General features: G+C 38.7%; 1 protein-coding gene across 8 annotated transcripts in view; it reads left to right on the top strand.

The window, feature by feature from the left end:
• The window catches only part of RABGAP1L (RAB GTPase activating protein 1 like), an 802606-nt gene that overhangs the window by 443531 nt on the left and 334707 nt on the right, over positions 1-24368 (top strand). For all 8 annotated transcript variants that reach the window (XM_040446724.1, XM_040446725.1, XM_040446723.1 and 5 more), the window contains one exon: positions 17929-18042. In XM_040446724.1, coding sequence (XP_040302658.1) covers positions 17929-18042 — 114 coding nt within the window. The remainder of the gene's footprint in view (positions 1-17928; positions 18043-24368) is intronic.

The following is a 24368-nucleotide window of genomic DNA, read 5'->3' as shown; positions in this document are numbered from 1 at the left end:
ACACAGAAAGGATTTATATCAGATTCTATTTATAAAGTCAGGAAAATTCCTTTCACCAGAGCCTTAATTCTTATATTTTTCAAGTGCTTTTAAAAAGAAAGAGCCATTTAAAAAAATGCCCACAACTTGCTGTATGAAGATTTTGTATCATCTGGTGAGTCAGTTACACTTTTTCCTATAGTCCTTTGAGGGTAGTTGGACTTCACACAGCCATATTGATAAAAGTTAGGATCATTATATCCTCATCCCATATACATATTTTAAAGCCTATCTTTGACAACTCTATCTCACTGTTGCCCTAAAAATTCTTTCCCAAACGAGTCAGATGCTCTCTTCTTTCCTGCTCATCTGCATCTCCTAGGAAGTGAGAAGTTTTAGAGTTTCTTAAAATTCTAGTGTATTCTAATGTAGTAGTGTTCAAACTTTTTTTTGACCCTCCCCATACACGTATGTATGTCAGAAGCAATAATTTTCAGAAATGATTCAGTGAGATGCACTATAGTATTTACCATTACTTTTTTCCCCTTTTAATCCTGCTTATGACCCACTACACTGACTATTAGATCATGATCAGGATTCAGTAATAGAGATTTAAAGTTTCCATAGCTTATGGAGAAGTTCCAAGGCTGGCCATACATTTGCTACCCTCCAATCTGTTCACCATGACTTCGTCTTAGAAGTGTTATGTATGATCTGGGTATCTGGTAACATCAGAAGGCTGCGGGAGTTGTCCTACTTCTGGGTGCTAGAATTATTGCCCTCGTTCTGTAGAGAAAAAGCGAAACAATACCAGGCTTAATAATATCCACCATGAGTTGAATGCTTACTATGTGTCAGGCACTGTGATTGACAACATAATCAGGTCAGTGCTGTCTTGATACAGGATGAATTAAGATTGCTTCCGTAATTGTTGGCAGTTCCAGGAGCGAAAGTTATCTCTGTGATGTGCACAGTCTGCTGTGGAGTTCTTTGAAGCCAAAGCTTATAGAAGATGTTTAGGACCATGCCCCTTTTCTGGTTTTTACTGGTGTTTCTCTATTACTCCTGAGTAGTAAGATAAGCTCTTATTAGTTATATCCCATATGGAAACATGGCTTGCAAACGCCATTATGGGTAATAGGCTTAGCCACTTCATAAGAAACCTTGGCGTCCCAGAGGACTGATGGGAGAAGCAAAAGCAGCAATTATTCTCTGTAATGTTTAGTCACAAGGACTAGCAACTTACACACTTGCACATTTTGAGAACTTCATTCCATCCTTCCCTTCTTTTACTCTCCCTCCCAAGAGACATTTTTCCTGTCCCCGTACAGAAGAAAAGTTTGTGACAAATGGATCCAAAGTGTGGAGTTAGGTTTTTGAGTTCGCATCTAGGCCTGCATTGTCCAGTATGGAAGATATTAGCCACAGGTACTATCAAGCACTTGAAATGTGGCAAATCAGAATTGAAAAAATTACATATGGGATTTCAAAGACTTAGAGTATGGAATTTTGTTGTCAATTTTTTAACACTGATTGCATGTTGACATAATATTTCAGATGCATTGGTTTTAATAAAATGCTAAAATTGTTAAAAATTTCTCCTATTTTTTTATTTTCTTTTTTAAACATTTTTATTTTTGAGGGAGAGAGAGCATGTGCATGTGTGTAAGTGGAGGAGGGGCAGAGAGAGAGAGAAAGAGTGAGAATCCCAATCAGTCTCCACTCAGTGCAGAGCCCTACTCAAACTCATGAACCCTGAGATCATGACCTGAGCTGAAATCAGAGTCAGATGCTTAACGGACTGAGCCACCCAGGTCCCCCCCCCCCCCAACTTTTTTTTTTTTAACTTTCTTAATGTGGCTACATGAAAATTATAAATTACATATGGGCTTGCATTATATTTCTTTTAGAAGGAGTTAATTCTAGACCAGTGCTTCAGCTACCTCACCCAACCTAGCTTTGAAATATGGTCCATCTAACCTCAGGACACCCCTCCCCCATTCAAAGAAAGCTAAATTTTTTCAGTCTTGTCTTCTGATCCTTACACCTGGTTGAAGGAGTGTTTGGTGATTTACTGGACAGGTGGGGCACCTAGAGAAAATCAAGTTTGTCCATTTGGAGGTGAAGACAGACCTATTTGATGGGATGGGAACACCAAGCCCAGAGGCAATGGATTTGCTGTCAGTATTCTGTGAAGCAAGTTTAGGGAGGTACAGCAAAGTTCAGATTTTCCCCATTTTGAAAACCTCAGTAATTTTTTTAAAGAATTTGTGTTTTTTTCTTAAATTTTTAAATGTTTATTATATATTTTTAAGAGAGGGAGAGAGAGATTGAGAATATGAGCAGAGGAAGGCAGAGAGAGAGAGAGGAAGACACAGAATCCAAAGCAGGCTCCAGGCTCTGAGCTGTCAGCACAGAGCCCGACGTGGGGCTCAAACTCATAAACCGTGAGATCATGACCTGAGCCGAAGTTGGACGCTTAACCAATTGAGCCACCCAGGCGCCCATCGGTGATTTTGTTCTTGATTATCAAATTCTTCCAAAATACTGAGCTCCTTGTTTTTATATGCTCCTTTTGCCTAGTCACAGTCTGTTTGGTTTACTCTCTGAGGCCACCAAAGCCTTAGTGAGTCCAGCCCTAAGGAGTGGGATGATAGGTTGTCAATCCCTGAACTTTGGGAGCTAAGGTTCCACTGTGGTTCCTCGGTTGCAGCCAAAAATACAAAAGTATCTGATGAGAATTGTTTTAAAGGAAGCGAACTACCATGTGTGTTTGTATGTGTGTCTATGTTTGTGTAGTAAAAAAGTTTCTGTTTTAAAAAAGACTCTATTTTAAATAATATAATGTAAGGGATCCCTGGGTGGCTCAGTTGGTTAAGCATCCAACTTTGGCTGAGGTTGTGATCTCAGGGTTCATGAGTTCCAACCCCATATCTGGCTCTGTGCTGACGGTATAGAGCCTGCTTGAGATTCTGTCTCTCCCTCTTTCTCTGCCCCTCCCCCCCCCACTCTCTCTCAAAATAAATAAATAAACTTTAAAACTTTAAAAATAAAATAAAGAATACAATATGAGAATAAGAAAAGTCACATTTTTCGATTGATTTACAGTGTATTCAAAGAAAGACTATAGTTTGTTCACAAGTTCACCATTATAATCAGATACTTGTAGTGCCTGCTAGCTTAACAAAATCTCAGTAAAAATGTTAAAACCCTTCAGAAAAAATAAGAGTATTTAAATGGATGCTAATGTTTATTTACTTAAAATATTAAATGAAAAAGATTTGTTTAAAACATTCAACCCGTTAAATCTCTATTATTCCTGAATTTGTGTTACATATAAAGGTTGCTTGTCCCTCCCCATACCCACCAAGTCTTCCACATTGTGCCCAGATACTGTTTCCTATTAATATTTGCAATGTAAATACCAGAACAATAAATTCTCCCTTGATAAAGCTTATTAGCACAGCACCAAAATCTCGGGAATAGGTTTATGCCATTATGTTAATTTTGAAGCCACTTTTTTGTCTGACCAGAAAAGTCTTTCAAATGTTAATTGATTGATCTTTATTTGGCATTTGAGCAGAGTAGAGTTGTTGACTAAGTAAATATTCTCAGCATCTTTGTCTTCTATTCTCGGGGAAGAAGTTTTATCTTTTCCCTGCCTTCATGTCTTCGGGGACCTCAGACCAGTCTTCTATATCTTAATTTGATCTTATTTTCCAGGTCATCAATTCAGTTTTACTGAGCCTCACAGGCTTGGTATTCTCACTAATAATGGTGTCTGTCCATTGTTATCTAGATGTCCTCGTTTTCCTCTCAGTCTTTCATAGTTTAGAATAGATCTTTCTGAATCTATTCATAGCGGCATCTGTGGCATTTAACTAATATTTGCTCATTTTTATTAAGTAAACTTAATATAGCTTACTTGAGAAGTCAGATGTGACTAGTTTATATCAAATAAGGTATTTTTCAGACCAAGTGTTTAAAAGCAACTTACGTAAGAAAATGATATATAAAGGGTACTCAGGAATTTATTTTCCCAGTACTGTGATATTAGTACTCTGCTACCAGATTTAGCAAATAAAAATACAGGATTCTCACTTAAATGTGAATTAAAAACTATTTTTTTTAAATATAGGTATGTCCCATGCAATATTAAAGCCCATGCAGTTTACCTGGGCATCCTACATTTTGTCTGGGAGCCCTAAAGCCGGGGAAAACACAGTAGTTTTTAACTCTTGTGGAATTATAAAATTACAAGACAACTAAAGCTTACGGTATAGCTGAGCACATTGAATTGAGTACATTATAGGGCACTGATTCTTGTAGTGCTTGCCCTGCTTAAATCCTTCAGTAAAATGCAAACAAAAAACAAAGAAGTTAAGAATTCTTTTACTCTTGAAATATTGTTGACCACCACCCTCCACCCCCACCTCCACCCAGGTCTTCTCCGCGCCCCCCCCCCCCCACCGCCCCCAGCTTTGCTGACATTTCCTTGATTGTCCCTAAGGACAGTGGTACCATGATGGTGCAGTACCTACTCTCACGGGTAGCCCGGGCACTCAGTCGGCCTCACTCACCCTATCCTGTCTCCATTTCTTCCTGAAGAAGAAATTTCCTTTCAGGAGTGGCAGATGCTCCCTTAGTGGCAAGGGTAGTCCTCCTGACTAATAGTCAGGCTCAGAATGCTGCATCTTTGTTGTTTAAAGAGTCAAAAATCAGTCACTAATCCCTTCCTCTCCCTGTGGCTCTCAATTTGCTACATTTGTGTTCTCTGGTTTGTGCTATCCTCTTCATGTTACAGGACTGCGCACTCACCACTGTGATCTTGAACATATCACAACCATAGCCAGCAAGAAATACTAACTTGGAAGAGTGCTGTCTTCAGTGGCTACTTAGATCATTGCAGCCCTGTACTTCATAAGGCCTTTGCTAGGTTGAAGGTAGATTGAAGCAAAATGTATGCTTTCTGTTTATCCTAAAAACCTGTGTAAAGGCTCCTTTGATTTTTCTTTCCTATGTATCAGGAAGTTAGCATTGTGAACTAAAATGTGCTGACTTGAGGTTAGAGAGGGAGAGAGCCAAAGCATAAGAGACTCTTAAAAACTGAGAACAAACTGAGGGTTGATGGGGGGTGGGAGGGAGGGGAGGGTGGGTGATGGGTATTGAGGAGGGCACCTTTTGGGATGAGCACTGGCTGTTGTATGGAAACCAATTTGACAATAAATTTCACATATTGGAAAAAAATTAAAAATTTAAAATTTAAAAAAGTTAAAAAAATTTTTTGAAAAGTTAAAAAAAAAAATGTGCTGACTTGCTCCCAAGTTACCTTTAAGTAATCCCTGGAAGAGCAGGGTTTTGAGCAATGAGACCATCTATGTTTTGTGGGTAAAAATGTTAACTGTGGCATTGGCTGTGGCAATAGCCCCTCAGATAACTTTCTGTCTTATTATGGTTTTCATAAACCCTCTCCCCAAGGAGCCAGCCCAGAGTGCCTAAGAAAGGAAGATTTGCCCCAACCTAGTTTCCATTTGTGGCTCGGTATGGGACCTGACCCACCTTCCACTTAAGTAGCAACATGAGCTCGTTTTTTATTCTCTTTCTGCCTTGGTTTTCCATTTTGTCCTTTCATAAAATCATTTATTCAATGAGTAGCTGTTCAGCCCCTACTATATATGGGGTACTAAATGTGTTGCTGTGTGGCACCATCTCTAGTGGCCAGGAGCTGAGAGGAGGTAAAATATATCTTACCTCCAAGGCAATATGTAATATTGGTAATATATGTTTTATATAAGTTTATACAACTTGGAATTATAAGACTATAAGAGAAGATAGAATTATTTTTACTTGGGAGCATCAGGAAAGCACCAGCCAAGAAGTCTGATAGGAGCCTTTAAATGGACAGGACTTCAACAGGAGAAAATATTAAAATAGGGCCATACAAAGCAGAGGAACTTGCACAAAAGCATTAAAGCTTGGAAGAACAGTGCAATTTTGTGGAATGGGATATGATTCAAATGCAGTGGAATAAGAATTTTTGCTTTTTCCCCAGATAGTGGGTAGGACCATACCATAGATGGATTTGAATGCTCCATAGGAGCAAAGCAGTGCTTTAGGTAGGTTAACCTAAAAGTACCATAAAGGGTGAAGTAGAGAAAAGCTTCTATTTAACTTAGAGACCATTGAAATAGTCTAAGCATAAAGTGATAAGATCCTGAACTGTGGTGGTGGTGGTGCCAGAAAAGGACACATATCCTAACTGATTAAACAATGCTTGGTTTGTCTAAAGAATAATATTAATTGTTTTCATATTGTGACTGGCGGTCGATTACGCCTAATTACTATGCAACATAGGAACCGTCATGTGTATGTAACTTGGCATCAACCACTTAAAGCTTTGGAAAAATGAGACAGCTTTGTAGAACGAGGTCTAAATAAAGAAGCAGTTCCAGACAAATGCCTGGAAAGGAACCTTTCAGCCCCCCATAGCCACTGAATCAAGTGAAAGTACCGTATGCAAATGGCAACTTAATAAATGAGAAATGAGTGGGGTTACTTTTGCGGTTTCTTAATGTTTACCCAGTTACGTTTTCTTTTTCCTTTTTAGAAATTTAGACTTAAAAATCCTCTCCTAATAACTTAGATCTATTAGCAAGAAAATTGCAGAAAAATCTGTGGCCCTTGTGGTATTTAAGTCAGAAGTAAATACGTGTATCAATTAAAGGGGAGGGGCTAATATGTCAACAGGGAAAGACCACAACCATAAACTGTTGGTATGCCTGTATTTTTCTCATGTGAGTATTATAGAACCTAAATAGATACCAGTTCAAAAGATAGAAACAAAAATCCTCATTTCATGATTATCTTCTAATCTTATGAAGTAGAATTGAAGGCATTACTCTTTCTTAATTTATAACTTCTAAAAGGCCCTAACGTAAAAGAGGGGACCTGTATCTTCCTTTGATTTACTTTAATATGGTATTAAGAACCTGGTAAAGAATCCGAGCCTATTAAATACTATAATCCTGAGATGAGATGAATAAGAAAGAATTTCCTGTTTCTTGCCCAACCTTGATCTCAGTCTACTACTTCAAGCTCTTTTACTGAGAAAGAGTTAACATGTAAGCTGTGAGGGACACTTGAGATTTCTAAAACATCATATTTAATGTACTTTGCTTCTAGTCGGGTTTGGAACACATTAATTATATGATTGATCTCTTGTCACTTTTAAAGTAAAACGGCTGATTTTAAAATAATGAATCACTTGAATGTATCTTCGTCTTTTATTGGTCTTCATATAAAATTAGGTAAAACTCAGAAAACTCAAAAGCTTTTTGTTATGACGATTTTTGCAATTGCAGTAGTGGTAGAATTTCTAATTTCTTTTTTTAAGATGGAGATCCATTTGTGGGTTTGTTTGGGGTTTTTTTGTAGTAATATTTGTAACTATTTCCGTGTGTCATCTTTGGTAGTGATGTCCTTACTCACTAGGGAGTAAGGACATTCTGGTATGCATTTTGCTGTGAAGTTTTGGCTTGTAAGCCTATGAATCCTTGTTATCATCTTTGATTTGGGAGCAGATTATTTCCCTTTGCTGCTGCATTTGATTAAATGGGGTTACAAGAGAATTCAGAACTCAAAGCAAAAAGTTATAAAACTTGAGTCTCTTCATCATAGAGAATATACTCTTACCATCCCTGCTTCCCTTGTTCTGATTTATTTAGCACCCATTTACTAAGCACCTAGAGTCTCAGGTACCAGGGAAACAGATAAATAACAACTGATCATGGTCTACCTAGAGGTGGTAATTACATGGGCATATTCAGACATGGGTACCAGTTAATTAATATTGCTGAATGGAAGACCAAAGGACCAATTGATTAAGGGAGGAAAAGGAAAAAAGACAGCTTTCAGAACACCTTTTTTGATGTCAGCTCAGACATGGAATTTCATTCCATTGAGCCTGAAAATATAAGGGCACCTGATTATATGGGAAATTCTGATTTGAGTTTTTGAGTTAAGTTTTAGATGTGGAACAAATATCTATTAGACCAGTAGTTCCTAAATAACAATTTGTAGACTTTTGCTTGTAGCTGTGTAGGAATTTGTTAAAAATACGGCCTGCCTGAAGTACTGTAGAGATTTTGGTAAATCAGATCTAGGTGAGATCTGGGGATATGGGTTCCAAAATAGATTCTCAGATGATTCTGGTAATCAGTAAGGTTTGGCATCTGCTGTAGTGAAGAGCAAGGAGAGAGTAGACAGCTGGTAGTTGAAGTCTCAGGAATGGATAGGATTCCCAGGAAGAACATGGATGGTGAGCAGAGAACATGGCTAAGGATGCACCAGCAGATAAGGAGTACGCAAGCGAAAAATCAGCCAAGAGACTAAAAAGGAATATACTATGTTGAGGAGCTGGAATATATATTTACCTAGATCTCCTTAGTCTTTGAATAGTAATGCTCATTTCTGAATCAATATAAAGGGGGGAAAAAGTGTAGAATAAAAATCTCTAGGTTTCTACCCATGATTTGGCTTTATTCCAGAAAGGATTAATCAAGCTTCAGACGTGCCTTCCTGCAAAAAAATTTTTTCCTACTTCCATAATATCTGTTGGAGAAACAGAAATTGACCCTCTTGAATAGGGAAAATTGAACAAAGTAGATTATTGGAAAAGAAAGCTATAATATTAATCAGAATTTGTAAGACAAAAAAATGCCTTATTATACACTTACTAGATGGAATTAGAATATTTAATTTATTGAAATAACCTTTATAATTGAGAACTAGAACTGCCATAGTGTTTCAGGAACAAATCTTTCTGTTCTTAGCTCTTCCTGTTTCTTTTGTTACTGTGTGGTGATCAGTGCATCTTCGACTCATAGTGAGTAAAAACTTGTGTTAATGCAAATGGGCTGTTATAAAAAGGAAAAAAAATGGCAGTTATATAACCTGATGTAACTTGATGTAAAAATTAATTGCCTTTTTCAAAATCCATACCCCAGCATGAGGAACTTTATTGGTCTTAAATGATTTTTAAAATACACACATTGTTGGCATTTACTTAGAGATACAGTTATTGTTCATTTACCCTCACTCTCCTTCTAGGCTTTAAGTAGGTGACCCTTCATGTAAGTGAATTATAGGCCACTTCAGTAGTTGTCTGTTCTCCTTTTCATTTAGTGGTCTGTGGTCTTCACTTCACTAATCACATAGAGATTTTTCGGAAGCTCAGTGAACAAGTGGTCAAATGGTTGGTAGTGGTCCAATATGTTTAAACTTTAGGGTTCTACATTAAAGGAGAGTTTTTAAAAAGTCAACTGAATTAACACAGTATTAAGGAACTGTTTTATTGTGAATAATACTTTGTCATAGAGGAAAAGGTAGGCAATGATAAATGTATTTGACTAAATAAAATTTACTGGTGAGAATACCACAGTGAGATCTTCAAAATTATCGATGGCCAACATGTTATAAAATTTTTTTTAACGTTTTATTTTATTTTTGAGACAGAGAGAGACAGAGTATGAACAGGGGAGGGGCAGAGAGAGAGGGAGACAGAATCTGAAAGGGGCTCCAGGCTCTGAGCTGTCAGCACAGAGCCCAATGCGGGGCTCGAACTCACGGACCGTGAGATCATGACCTGAGCCGAAGTCAGACGCTTAACTGACTGAGCCACCCAGGCGCCCCTGGCCAACCTGTTATAATATAACCAGTTAAAAAGTTAAAGAGGAGGGTAGTGCACACAAGAGTGCCATCACTTCTGACACTAGTTGTGAGTTCAGGGTGTTACCAGAATCACCCTCAGGTTCACCCTCAGGTTCAACAATTCACTAGAAATACTCAAGGAACTCAGTGAAAGCTGTTAAAATCATGGTGCCAGTATATTATAGCTAAAGGATACAGATTAAAGCCAGCCAAAGGAAGAAGCACATTGGGCAGAGTCCAGGAGAAATAGCAAACATGGAACTTTTTTTTGTCTTTGCCTCACAGAGTCATCGACAACATAGCTTTCCTGGCATCAGTGTGTAATGATACACATGGAGTATTGCCAGCTTCATTTAGGGGAGCTCACTTGAGTCTTATTGTGCAGAGTTTTTATAGGAGCTTATTCACGTACTGCCCACATGACTGACTTTTAGTTTTCAGTCTCTTTGTAGATAGAACTAATACTGTATGGCCCAAATCCCCATAATAAATCACATTGTTAGTCTGTTGGGTGACCAAAAGATATTGGCATGATATTCCAAGGGCCTAGAGATCACCTCCTGGTAACTCCAGCCCTCTTTTTGTATGAGGTTAATTTTTCTCTACACACTAATTCTTTCAGGTAATAAAAGCAGATGAGATCACACTGAAACAAGAGTTCACAAAACTGACCACAAAGGCCATGAAGTGAAATAGTCAGATGAAATGGTCCTTGTTGTCCACAGGACCAAGTTAAAACATCGTCATTCAAGATGACCTTTCCATATTCTAGATTCCACTCAACTTTCCTCTTTGTGAATTCCCTTCTATAGACAATTAGAGTCCTATTACTTGGGCATGCCAAGTGCCTTCCTGCTTTGGATCCTCTGCTCACACCACCCTTGTATTATTGTACAGTTGACTCTTGAACAAAATGGATTTCAACTGTGTGGGTCCATTTATACACTGATTTTATTTGATAAATGCAGTACAGTATTGTAAGTATATTTTTTCTTATCATTTTCTTAACATTGTCTTTCCTCTAGCTTAATTTATTTTTTTAATGTTTATTTGTTTATTTTGAGAGAGAAGGGAGGGAGTGTGTATGGGGAGGGACTGAGAGAGGGGAGAGAGTCCCAAGCAGGCTCTGTGCTGTTCGCATGGAGCCAACACGGGGCTCAATCCCACAACTGTGAGATCATGACTTGAACCCATCCTGTCATCTCCTGGGGAAGGCCCCTTTCACCACTTGAACCCTTCCCTAATCACTTTCTTTACTGACTTCTCATAGATAACTTTGCCCATATCATTTAATTTGGCTGTTAGCAATATGTCTCCTTCCACTGATATTTGCACCTATATTTTATGTTTACAAGATCTTAATCTCTTGCAATTTAGGGATATTATGGACTATATCCTATTTTTTTTTGATCCCCTGTCACCTAGTACAATGTCTTGTGCATGGCAAGTGTTGGATGTTTGAATGGTAAACTTTCATACAGACATGTGCAACCAGGAGCATATTATTCAAGCATATGAATTAAGACATCTTTTAAAAATGATCCGAATTATACTTACAAATTTCTGAGGTCACCATGTTAATCCACAAAACTATTGGAATAATTTTTGGCAATTCATTGAAGACATCTGCACACAAAGGTCAGCAAAATTCTAGAAAATGTCTAGAGAACTATTGACATTCTGCTCCCACCTCACAACTTTTGCACATGCTTTCCCCTTTGCCTGTAATGCTCTTTCTGTAAACAGTTGAACCTACCCTCAGAAAGTCAAAACCACCCTGCCTAAAATATCAGTCTTCTCCTCACTAGCTATTTACATTGTTTTATTTTTTTAGACAGTAATTTTAACTAACCAGTACTTGTTTTTTGTCTCTTTTCCCTGCTACTAGAATTTAAGTCCTATAGGGGAAGGGCATTGCCTTGCCAACAGTTGTTATCTTCTGCACCTAAAATAATGCCTAATTCTTAGTAGGTACTCAGAACTAGTACTTGTTGAATACATAAATGAATTTGTACTATGCAACAAATAGCTCAGTTTTTTTGTATCTTCAACTTTTATGTCATTCAATTTAAGAAGATGTAATTTAGCTCAAAGAGTTTCGAAGAGAAGCATTTAAAGCAGTTGACAGAGTGGTAGAATATTTTCTAAAATTATTAAAAATTATTCAGCCTATAAACAATAACTAGGTATGCACATAGTCAAAATTAATAAAATTACAAAACTTAAAGGTTAGGTGCAAATAGACATTTTTAGCAAATGCTAGTTATCAGAGGTGTTCTTTAGTTTTGTGGAAAAATAAAAGAATGTTATTTTTATACAATGGGAGTAAATATGGCACTCTTAAATTTTTTATTTTATTTCATTTTTTATCAAGGGGTTTGATAAAAATCATAATTTTTAAAAATAATGCAAAGTTAGAAATGCATCTTGCTTTGAAAAATAACACCATGGAGTTCAGTTATTGTGCTTCATTCCAGCAGAAGTTGCAGAGTTTATCGCTGCTCATTGGATGAGTTTGCAAGACTGTCAAGTGCCTCAGTTGAACCTTTATTTTGGGACAATGAGTGGTTAGCCACCCTGAAATGAGGACATATCCAAATATGGTCATAGATGCATTTGGTGGGTGTATTTGGAGTCTAAAAGTAACCCCAGGTATTTGTCATAGAGAGTCATCTCGGCTCTGACCTAAATTTCATAAGAACTCTGGGAAATCCAGGTTGTACCCATAGGCTACAATACTACTTAGTTTCCCAGTCCCAAAAGAATGCTTTGTTTTATTCAGATATTTCCTACTGCAGTCCTGGCACTTCCTTCAGGATCAAGGTATCTATCGTGAATATTGGCTGGTCTTAGAGATATGCACCCTCCTCTCCCCTCTCCTTCCCCTTCCTTTAGTTCTCATTGTTGCTTTTCTCCCTGAAGAGATTTCTTTCTAGTTGAAGCCAGAATATGGCTTATATTTTTGACCTTTGTGTCAGGCTTTGATCCTGAGACATTTGGTAGCATGTGTGTTCAATGCCCGGGAAACGGGTTGCTTAAGATATGATTGAGTTAATATTTCTTTCTTTGCTTCCATAGTATTCCACTTATGCTAAGACCCCCCTACCTGCATATTCAAGGACTGAAGCCTGGCAGTGATCCATTCTTTTTGTGTTACTGTCTCTAGCCTACAATTTCAATAGCATGTTTAAAACCAGAGTGCACTTTCATATTTTCTCCTTTTATCTCTGCCTCTTTGGATTTTTGGCAAACATCAAGGCAAATAAGTCAGACCCACCACTGCAAACCCATCTGCTTTCGGGGACATGTAAGCTGACCAGTTTGTGATGTTTTACCATAGATCTAGCTCCAACATAGAACTGAAGGAGGATCCCTGTGAAGTAAGAATAGAAGGCACGTTCTAAGGTCAAATATTTTTTAAGCTCTGAATCATTTATCTGCCAACTGTGAGTAGGTGTGGTCTACATTGGCATTTTTTTTTAATTTTTTTTTTCAACGTTTATTTATTTTTGGGACAGAGAGAGACAGAGCATGAACGGGGGAGGGGCAGAGAGAGAGGGAGACACAGAATCGGAAACAGGCTCCAGGCTCTGAGCCATCAGCCCAGAGCCTGACGCGGGGCTCGAACTCCCGGACCGCGAGATCGTGACCTGGCTGAAGTCGGACGCTTAACCGACTGCTCCACCCAGGCGCCCCTACATTGGCATTTTTAGTAACACTAGCAAATTGGCATGGTATTTATAAAGTTGAAGTAATTTTGTGGTCGAAAGGTGAAAATGCAGTTATACTTTGGATTTGACAATAGGGATTAATAAGAACAGATGCTTGTCGTAGTTGTAAAAATGTAGCAAATTAAGGCACAGTCAAGGTGTTCCTTTATCAGACATTACTTTTACACTTCATCTGGGGCTAAGGTCACATGTGAAAACAATCATCTACAGCGAAATACCTTTCCAGTTGTTGACAGCCCAGAAATTGTTTTATAAAAAAATTATAGTCTATGGTCATCCAAACCTATCCTCCTAATACTTGTTGGCACTTGAATGCCGTATTCATTTTTTTCTCACAATAAACAAGTTAAGTGATGATTCTCTTGGAATAGGAATTGAAAGGATTGCACACATGTCAGGTATACCCATAGTACTAGAAGAGCAGCTAATATGAAACACTTGATGGATACCGTAAATTGAATCCACTTAAAATGGTCCAAAGTTAATTGAGCTACTTATACATCCTAGAGATGATTTTAAAGTGATCTTCCACAAGCCAGATGATACCCTCTGTTGGACCATGGATTTTATTTACCACGCTGGAGATGATATCTGTTTTGAAAATAAAAAGATAATTTAGCCTTCTGATGTAGCAGTTTGGAAATTAAAGAAAATCCTTTGTAGGTAAACTAAATAGAAATTTAGTTTCGGTGTGTTGGCAGTGTCAGGGCTGTGGGGTGGTGAGGAGGCAGTAAAACTCAACTTCTAAGACTTTGCTCTAAACCTCTCTCTGTTACTCCCTGTTACTGGTCTGAGTCAGTTTCTGTGTGTGGTCCAACTTGACTGCGGCTGAGACAGGATAGATGATCTCAAGGACTCTGCCTGCCAGTTACGTGGTTGGCGTCAATGGTCCAGAAGGAAGGCATGCAGAAGAGGCAGTGGCGTTTGTCCTGTCCAGAACTGTAACGTAAGGCCTTCTCTGGTTCTCACAAGCCAAATTCTGAAGCCGTGGTGGAAATGGTAGCTTCTCTGGCAAATTTAACTTCTACCACACCCTGTCCTTTCCATCCTCCTGAGTTGTGTACATCTCTATTGCATGGGCATATGCAAAGCTGCAGTCAGAATGTCTACCAGTTGATAAAACATTACTTTATGCAAACGATTGTTCACTTTTGCTCTTATTCATGGATTGATAGAAACAAGGATAATTTAGGACATGCGAGATACATGCTAGGAAATTCAGAATGGGGAGTGTATATATTTAAATGTCATCGTGCTGAAAGCTCTATTCATAACGTTCATGATATCCAAAGAAAAGCAGTGGTTTATTATTTGAAGTGCACACATAAAAATGTATAAAATGTTATGCTCACCAAAGTATTTAAACAGTTAAATGTGATTCTGAAGGAAAAAGAGGAAGAGATAATTAACAATTACTATTTTGATTTGTTTCTTTAATGAATACTGAGTTCATACCAGGCAGCATGCTAAGCACTTTGCGTGCATTATTTTATTCTAAATGAGGTAAATTTAGTATTATTGTCCCATTTTATAGATGAGGAAACTGAAGTTTCGTGAGATTGAATAACTTGTTAGGGATCCTATACATACTAAGTGGAGCAGCCAGGAATAGGACCAGTGAGTTTATCTGGCTCCAAGCCACTAGCCCACCAAACTGGACTGAAGACCAGAACGGGAGATGCGTCTATGGGGAAATAAATTGTGGGTCAGGCTGTGAACCTGCGGGTATTGGTGAAATAGCTGCCCATGAAGGAGTGACTTCTTCCCTCTTTCCTTTCTGAAGATGACTGTCAGGATTTAAGGAGATTCTGCTTATGGGAGCCATCCAAGAAGACGACCTCATTATCAGTTTTGGTTGTGCTATAAAATGTTTTTAGCCATATTAAGAAAAAAAAGTTTTCGCATGAAACGTTTTAACTCTGGGTATTTCGATGGCGAAATATTTGGCCTCTTTTTTGTCCTTCTTATGAAATCTTCTTATGAAAATTGACAACTATAATTGAAATAAACTAAACAAAATTAACATTGAAGAGAAAAAATCATTTTTATCTTCATTTTTACTGAGTGTTACTGAGCTTTGATTCAAGTCTTTGTTGAAGAAGGGAGTGAATTTGGGAGATCAGGTGTGGATTCTGGAAATGTGTGCTGTTTTTACTCTCTACAGTATGGGTAATTGGGAGGAGGTTAGCTTGAGCTTTGAAAAGATGATTATTTTCTCTAGTACATAATTTCATTTGTATTAGTCTCTTTATAAGACTCTAATGTACCTTCTGACCTTCAGTTATATGAAAGGGATCAGTGAATAATATAGCAAAATATTTTATTTAGTTTATTAAGTGAAGTTCCAGAAGTTATTCCCTTAGCCACCTGAGAGCAGTATGTTGGAAGAAAGCTCTAGAAACGCACATTTGTAGAGAGCATTTGAAAGTAATCCTAGGAAGGGATGGTTCATAAGGAAAAGTTGATGATTTTTACTTTCATTTAATTTTTGCCCATTTATTTTTAGAAAGAAATAAGGAAGATTCAAGTGTGCGTAGAAAAAATTACTCCATATTATGCATAGTTACTTTCTAGAAAATTTTGATCAATTTCCCTTTCTCTGAATCAGACTGTTGGTACCATTTAAACACAGTATGATGCCAAATGAGTAGGCAGTTTCTAGGGAATATAGTCCAATTATTTCTCTCCCTTAACATCTTGAAAAGTGTAAAAGACTTATCCTGTGAACCACTCAGCACATGTTTGCCCCTGAAATAGTTCAGCAATGGCAGTAGTAACATTTTCATTGGTCATCTTTTCAAATAGCTTATAAGGGGAAGCTATTACTGTGTGGAAAGAAAACCTTTCTATTAGGGAAAGCCTGGGCAGTGAAAACTTTTCTTCTACCTGGTACCAGATCCCCCACTCAGGGGATCTCCTACTTAGACACTGCCGTAACCAGCCATATCTCTTTGTACGTTACCTTTATGTGTGCTCCCACCTGCCCTCAAAATTTTCTGTCATTAGAAACTGCATTTATGTTGATAAGTATAAACTTTCTAGGTGTCCTGACACTTAAGGTATGGTCATTTTTTTTAAGTTTCGTTTCTGTTCAGCTGTAGCCTTACATTCCAATAAGCCTTCAGAGTTTCCTCTGGACTGATTTGCAGTGTCTTCGGTGTTTGCTAGCAAATTTGGAACATTTCAGTTTGTGTCCTTTCTCTACATGGTATGAGATTTAATTACCACTCTGTGTGAAATAGCAGCCGAAATGAAAAAAGGCAGCAAGAGAAGGCACTGGCTTACCTCACAGTTAATCGGCTATTTCCTTTCTTACATACTTCTCAGCTACAGAGAGAAAAGGGAGATAGCACTCATTAAAGTAATTCATGTATTAAATGTTTTTTTTCCTTTCTTGATTTTAACTAAAATAGGGGATTTGTTCAAATCTTCATGCAAGCAAGACATTAAAGAACACTTAATTTGCACTGGTGGCCATTGGTGCTTCTTAAATTGTGCAAAGTATTTTCATCATCAGGGTTGCCGGAAGTAGTTCCATCTTATTTTCTTGACATTAAACAGAGAAAACAACATTTCTAGGAATCAGATTCAATCAAATGAATGATTAATCACTTTTTATAAGGCTTAGAATTTTATTCTAATTATTAATTATTCTAATTAATCTGTAGTCATCTTAATATAGTAGTTTTGAGGGTTTTTGTTCTCTGGAGTGTGTGAGTTGATAATTAACCTATCAGGGAAAAGATTGATACCTTTACTTTTTAAAACTATTGTGGTCTGAGTTTTCACTTATCAGATGGTCAAAAATGTGAAAAGTTAGTAATATGTGGTATTGGGCAGGTATGGAAAAACATCTTTTTCACCAGTGTTTAGAGTATGTATTGTTACAACACCTCTGGAAGGAAAGTATCTTCATCAAAAATGGAAATGTGTACACCCTTTACCTATAGTTCCACCACTAGGAATCTATTTTTGAACATGTATGTATAAAAATGTTCTTAGTGGTATTATTTGTAATATAAATAGAAAAATGCAAAAAAATCATTAATAGAATATTAAACCATCATATATTTTTATCCAGATGTACCTCATTCTTTTTAATAGCTGCTCTGAAAGACACTGAAATATACTTGCATGTACTGATAAGGAATATTCTGTAAGTTACCCCATTACATGAAAGGAGCAGATAGTTTTCTTCTATTTGTGCTTCAAAAAGCAAAGGATGGAGATGTGTGTATACAGCTTCCCTCCCTCACCTCCCCTCACATGAGCATATGTTCACACATCTATAGATAGATGGATGAAAGGATACAAAAGAAACTGTTGGTAGCATTTATAGCTGGTGAATGGGACTGTGGGTCTGGAATGTAAGGCAGGTATTTTCAGTGGGGGGAAGCATACTCTTCTTGTGCTATTTGACTATTTTCTTTTTACCATACGTATCTATTATTTTTCATTATTAAAAAGAAATTTTAAATTAATGACCAGGTCTATTTTTTTCTTTTTTTAGGACTCAGCCCAGGAGAGTGTTATCACTCGAGATATTCATCGTACGTTTCCTGCACATGATTACTTTAAAGATACTGGAGGAGATGGCCAGGAATCACTTTACAAGATTTGCAAGGTAGGGCCCTCCACCTCATTTTTTTAAACTTATTCTACAGGACTATATCTTAGGAACCCATCTTACAGATTTTTTTTCTGTCTTCATTTTTTATTTGCTCTGTGCCATGTTGATGCTGGACAGCCAGAGCCCCTTGCCAAGAGAGTTCATGGCTTTACATGAGAAAGAATTCAAGAGCAAGTTTAGAGAAAGGGATGAAGATTTATTAAGTCTAGAAGTAAGAAAGGAGCTACTTCACAAAGTAGCAGTCTCTCATCCCAGATGAGGAAAAGGATCCTCTTTGCCTTGAATGAAGGGTTTTAAGTGGTTTAAAAATTTTTTCTTTTTAAATGTTTACTTATTTTTGAGAGAGAGAGATACAGAGTGTGAGCAGGGGAGGAGCAGAGAGAGAGGGAGACACAGAATCTGAAGCAGGCTCCAGACTCTGAGCTGTTAGCATAGAGCACGGAATGCATGAACCGTGAGATCATGACCTGAGCCGAAGTTGGATGCTTAACCGACTGAGCTACCGGGTGCCCTGGGTTTTAAGTTTTAAAATTAGCTAACCTTTATAGGAAGGGGCTTAGTCTTTAACTTTGGCTTTATCATTTGCATGGGTGCTTAGTTTTTTCCATTGTCTTAGGATTGTGAAATTACCTACAGGTAGCAATTTTAAGAGTGTCTGGCCTTTCTGGCTTTTACTGCCAGAGGGAATAGGGTCCTGTGGTTTTCTGAGTCAGATTTTGTGACCCTTTTTATGACCTGCTGGCTTTTAGGTTAAAGGTCAGCCTAAAACCAAAATGACTTTACTTAAGTCAGTTTGTCTCCTCAGTCTCCTTTCCTTCTTGCCTTAGTTATCTCTGCTCAGTACTGAGTCCTGAAGGTGACTTTTTGGCTGCATGTCCCATCCTGCTTGTCAGGGAGGGGGCGCACTATGACCTCATTTTGCTGCTAAGGAGAAAGGAACTAAAGGTCCTCTCAGGCTACTGTAGTAAAGGCTCAGAGGAGTCCCGATGACTGCCCTTATGACAATTTAATGTGGCGGTTGTCTCAATTTTTGGACAATACATAAGGGTAAGAAACAGTGTGGTTTTTTGATACTATCGAGGTCTCCGATATTACTAGTATACCCTGATTTATGCCACATAATACATCTTTGTGCAGTTTTTATGTCCCATTTTGAAACGTTTTCCCTCATTATTAGTAAACCTGAAAGAAAACCTTTTCCTGAATTTTAATAAATACGCTCTACTTGGATAGAAAAGATTCTGTTTCTGTTAATGGAGAATAGCTGTCAGATTGGTAATTTTTCAAGGTTATATCAGAAATGCAAAATGACTTTTTAAATCATTGCATATAGTTAACTCATATAGCGAATGCTAATTGAGGCCAAAAGCTAAAAACTGCAAAGTCCATTAAGCAAAGTTTTGCCCTTTATCCTCAAATTTAAGATGCCTTACAAAATGTGGTGGGTAAACTCCACATTGTCCTCACCTACCATCCCAATAAAGGTTATTGCTGAATGGCGGACTACAAGAAAATCTTGTAGTAATATGGAGAAAAGGCAAGTACAAGGGCTAATTTATAAGTTAGGTAATCAGTTCTTGAATAATTAAATTTAATTAAATATAAGGATATTGAGTAGTAAAAATGGGCCAGTTGGACATTCAGAAGTATGTTCATATATCAGTGTCATTTTATATTTATTGATTTTTTTTAAATGTTATTTATAAAAGCCCTTGCCTGCTTGTGCTAGCAAGTAGGACGGATGGCCTAATTCTGCAAATGGCACAGCTTTCATTAAAACCCTTCTTGCATGTTTGTAGTTTAGCCCTCTGCCCTCTCCTATCTTCCCTTCCCCCTTCCCCTTCCCCTTCCCCTTCCCCTTCCCCCCCTTCCCTTCCTTTCTCTTTACCTTCCCATCTCTTTACCTTCTCTTTCTCTTTTCTCCAATGTAGCCATTTGGAGGATGATGAACATTGATCAGAAATCTTTTTTTATATGGTTATATCGTCAGAGCTAGAATTGCATAAATAACTTAAACTCTGAGAGTGTACTGACTTCTGGAAAATAATACATCATCTAGTTTTAAAAATGCCACAAACCATTGAACACCCCTACAGATGTATATTCATTATATGATTGTAAAAGGCCAAAGTAATTATTAAAAATTTTTCTATCAGTTTTGAAATTCAGCTAATTAGCTTCTGGCTTATGTAAGGATGATAACAAAATTTATATAGTTTTTAAGTTTATGTAGAAGGGTCTGACCTATGATATACAGGAGAACATTTTCCTCCTAGCATTCAGCATATTTTCAGCCAAACTTTTCCCTCAATTTTTCTCTGGTTGATACTAGATAATTTTTTCACATAACTAAAACAGATGGTTCTGTGTGCTTGCAGCCTCTGACTTAACAATTTTGCTCCATTGTAGTAAAAACAGTATTTCTTTCCCTCATTATATAATATTTACAGGAGAAATATCTGAACCACTACCAAACACAAAAATAAAAGTTAAATAATTGGTATATTTAAGTAGTTGATATCTCTTGCTTGGATATGGCAGATAATAATCCAACCTTGAATTCATTAGAGAGTACTCATTAGTACATTCACACAGCTTGTGTGGCCATGTTAGATCATCAGTGTATATTTTGCAACATGATTAGACAGTTTTAAAGCCCTTGCTGAGTTAAGAGTATTAGAACAGGGGTGCCTGGGTGGTTCAGTCACCTAAGTGTCCGACTTCGGCTCGGGTCATGATGTCGCACTTGGTGAGTTGGAGCCCCGCATCGATTTCTGTGCTGACAGCTCAGAGCCTAGAGCCTGCTTCAGATTCTGTGTCTCCCTCTCTTTCTCTGCCCCTCCCCCACTCGCACTCTGCTTTCTCTCTCCCCAAACATAAAATAAACATTAAAAAAACTTAAGAAGGAGGAGGGAAGATGGTGGCGTAGGAGGACGCTGGGCTCACCGCGCGTCCTGCTGATCACTTAGATTCCACCTACACCTGCCTAAATAACCCAGAAAACCACCAGAGGATTAGCAGAACGGAGTCGCCGGAGCCAAGGGCAGACGAGAGGCCCACGGAAGAGGGTAGGAAGGACGGCTGGCCAGGCGGTGCGCGCTCCATGGACTGGCGGGAGGGAGCCGGGGCGGAGGGGCGGCCTGCCGGCCAAGCAGAGCCCCCAAGTCTGGCTTGCAAAAAGCGGAGGGGCCTGACGGACTGTGTTCCGACAGCAAGCGCGACTTAGCGGCTGGGAGGTCATAAGTTAACAGCTCTGCTCAGAAAGCGGGAAGGCTGGAGGACAAAGGGAAGGAAAGCTGCTGAGCCCCCGGACGACAGAGCTCAGTTTGGTGGGGAACAAAGGCGCTCGCCAGCGCCATCTTCCCTGCCCATCCCCCAGCCAAAATCCCAAAGAGAACCAGTTCCTGCCAGGGAACTTGCTCGCTCCGCGCAAACACCCAACTCTGCGCTTCTGCGGAGCCAAACCTCCGGCAGCGGATCTGACTCCCTCCTGCTGCCACAGGGCCCCTCCTGAAGTGGATCACCTAAGGAGAAGCAAGCTAAGTCTGCCCCTCCTGCCCCCGTGCACCTTGCCTACCCACCCCAGCTAAGACGCCAGATCCCCAGCATCACAAGCCTGGCAGTGTGCAAGTAGCCCAGACAGGCCACCCCACCCCACAGTGAATCCCGCCCCTAGGAGAGGGGAAGAGAAGGCACGCACCAGTCTGACTGTGGCCCCAGCGGTGGGCTGGGGGCAGACATCAGGTCTGACTGCGGCTCCGCCCACCAACTCCAGTTATACACCACAGCACAGGGGAAGTGCCCTGCAGGTCCTCACCACGCCAGGGACTATCCAAAATGACCAAGCGGAAGAATTCCCCTCAGAAGAATCTCCAGGAAATAACAACAGCTAATGAGCTGATCAAAAAGGATTTAAATAATATAACAGAAAGTGAATTTAGAATAATAGTCATAAAATTAATCGCTGGGCTTGAAAACTGTATAGCTGACAGCAGAGAATCTCTTGCTACAGAGATCAAGGGACTAAGGAACAGTCACGAGGAGCTGAAAAACGCTTTAAATGAAATGCATAACAAAATGGAAACCACCACGGCTCGGATTGAAGAGGCAGAGGAGAGAATAGGTGAACTAGAAGATAAAGTTATGGAAAAAGAGGAAGCTGAGAAAAAGAGAGATAAAAAAATCCAGGAGTATGAGGGGAAAATTAGAGAACTAAGTGATACACTAAAAAGAAATAATATACGCATCATTGGTATCCCAGAGGAGGAAGAGAGAGGGAAAGGTGCTGAAGGGGTACTTGAAGAAATAATAGCTGAGAACTTCCCTGAAGTGGGGAAGGAAAAAGGCATTGAAATCCAAGAGGCACAGAGAACTCCCTTCAGACGTAACTTGAATCGATCTTCTGCACGACATATCATAGTGAAACTGGCAAAATACAAGGATAAAGAGAAAATTCTGAAAGCAGCAAGGGGTAAACGTGCCCTCACATATAAAGGGAGACCTATAAGACTCGTGACTGATCTCTCTTTTGAAACTTGGCAGGCCAGAAAGAATTGGCACGAGATTTTCAGTGTGCTAGACAGAAAAAATATGCAGCCGAGAATCCTTTATCCAGCAAACCTGTCATTTAGAATAGAAGGAGAGATAAAGGTCTTCCCAAACAAACAAAAACTGAAGGAATTTGTCACCACTAAACCAGCCCTCCAAGAGATCCTAAGGGGGACCCTGTGAGACAAAGTACCAGAGACATCACTACAAGCATAAAACATACAGACATCACAATGACTCTAAACCCATATCTTTCTATAATAACACTGAATGTAAATGGATTAAATGCGCCAACCAAAAGACATAGAGTATCAGAATGGATAAAAAAACAAGACCCATCTATTTGCTGTCTACAAGAGACTCATTTTAGACCTGAGGACACCTTTAGATTGAGAGTGAGGGGATGGAGAACTATTTATCATGCTACTGGAAGCCAAAAGAAAGCTGGAGTAGCCATACTTATATCAGACAAACTAGACTTTAAATTAAAGGCTGTAACAAGAGATGAAGAAGGACATTATATAATAGTGACAGGGTCTATCCATCAGGAAGAGCTAACAATTATAAATGTCTATGCGCCGAATACCAGAGCGCCCCAATATAGAAAACAATTACTCATAAACACAAGCAACCTTATTGATAAGAATGTGGTAATTGCAGGGGACTTTAACACCCCACTTACAGAAATGGATAGATCATCTAGACACACGGTCAATAAAGAAACAAGGGCCCTGAATGAGACATTGGATCAGATGGACTTGACAGATCTATTTAGAACTCTGCATCCCAAAGCAACAGAATATACTTTCTTCTCGAGTGCACATGGAACATCCTCCAAGATAGATCATATACTGGGTCACAAAACAGCCCTTCATAAGTTTACAAGAATTGAAATCATACCATGCATACTTTCAGACCACAATGCTATGAAGCTTGAAATCAACCACAGAAAAAAGTCTGGAAAACCTCCAAAAGCATGGAGGTTAAAGAACACCCTACTAACGAATGAGTGGGTCAACCAGGCAATTAGAGAAGAAATTAAAAAATATATGGAAACAAACGAAAATGAAAATACAACAATCCAAACGCTTTGGGACGCAGTGAAGGCAGTCCTGAGAGGAAAATACATTGCAATCCAGGCCTATCTCAAGAAACAAGAAAAATCCCAAATACAAAATCTAACAGCACACCTAAAGGAAATAGAAGCAGAACAGCAAAGGCAGCCTAAACCCAGCAGAAGAAGAGAAATAATAAAGATCAGAGCAGAAATAAACAATATAGAATCTAAAAAAAACTGTAGAGCAGATCAACGAAACCAAGAGTTGGTTTTTTGAAAAAATAAACAAAATTGACAAACCTCTAGCCAGGCTTCTCAAAAAGAAACGAGAGATGACCGAAATAGATAAAATCATGAATGAAAATGGAATTATTACAACCAATCCCTCAGAGATACAAACAATTATCAGGGAATACTATGAAAAATTATATGCCAACAAATTGGACAACCTGGAAGAAATGGACAAATTCCTGAACACCCACACTCTTCCAAAACTCAATCAGGAGGAAATAGAAAGCTTGAACAGACCCATAACCAGCGAAGAAATTGAATCGGTTATCAAAAATCTCCCAACAAATAAGAGTCCAGGACCAGATGGCTTCCCAGGGGAGTTCTACCAGACGTTTAAAGCAGAGATAATACCTATCCTTCTCAAGCTATTCCAAGAAATAGAAAGGGAAGGAAAACTTCCAGACTCATTCTATGAAGCCAGTAT

Source organism: Herpailurus yagouaroundi, unplaced genomic scaffold (assembly GCF_014898765.1).
Source record: "Herpailurus yagouaroundi ecotype Mexico unplaced genomic scaffold, PumYag 195, whole genome shotgun sequence".
Taxonomy (NCBI): domain Eukaryota; kingdom Metazoa; phylum Chordata; class Mammalia; order Carnivora; family Felidae; genus Herpailurus; species Herpailurus yagouaroundi.
The sequence above is the reverse complement of the archived record's forward strand: the minus strand, read 5'-3'. Positions and strand labels throughout refer to the sequence as shown.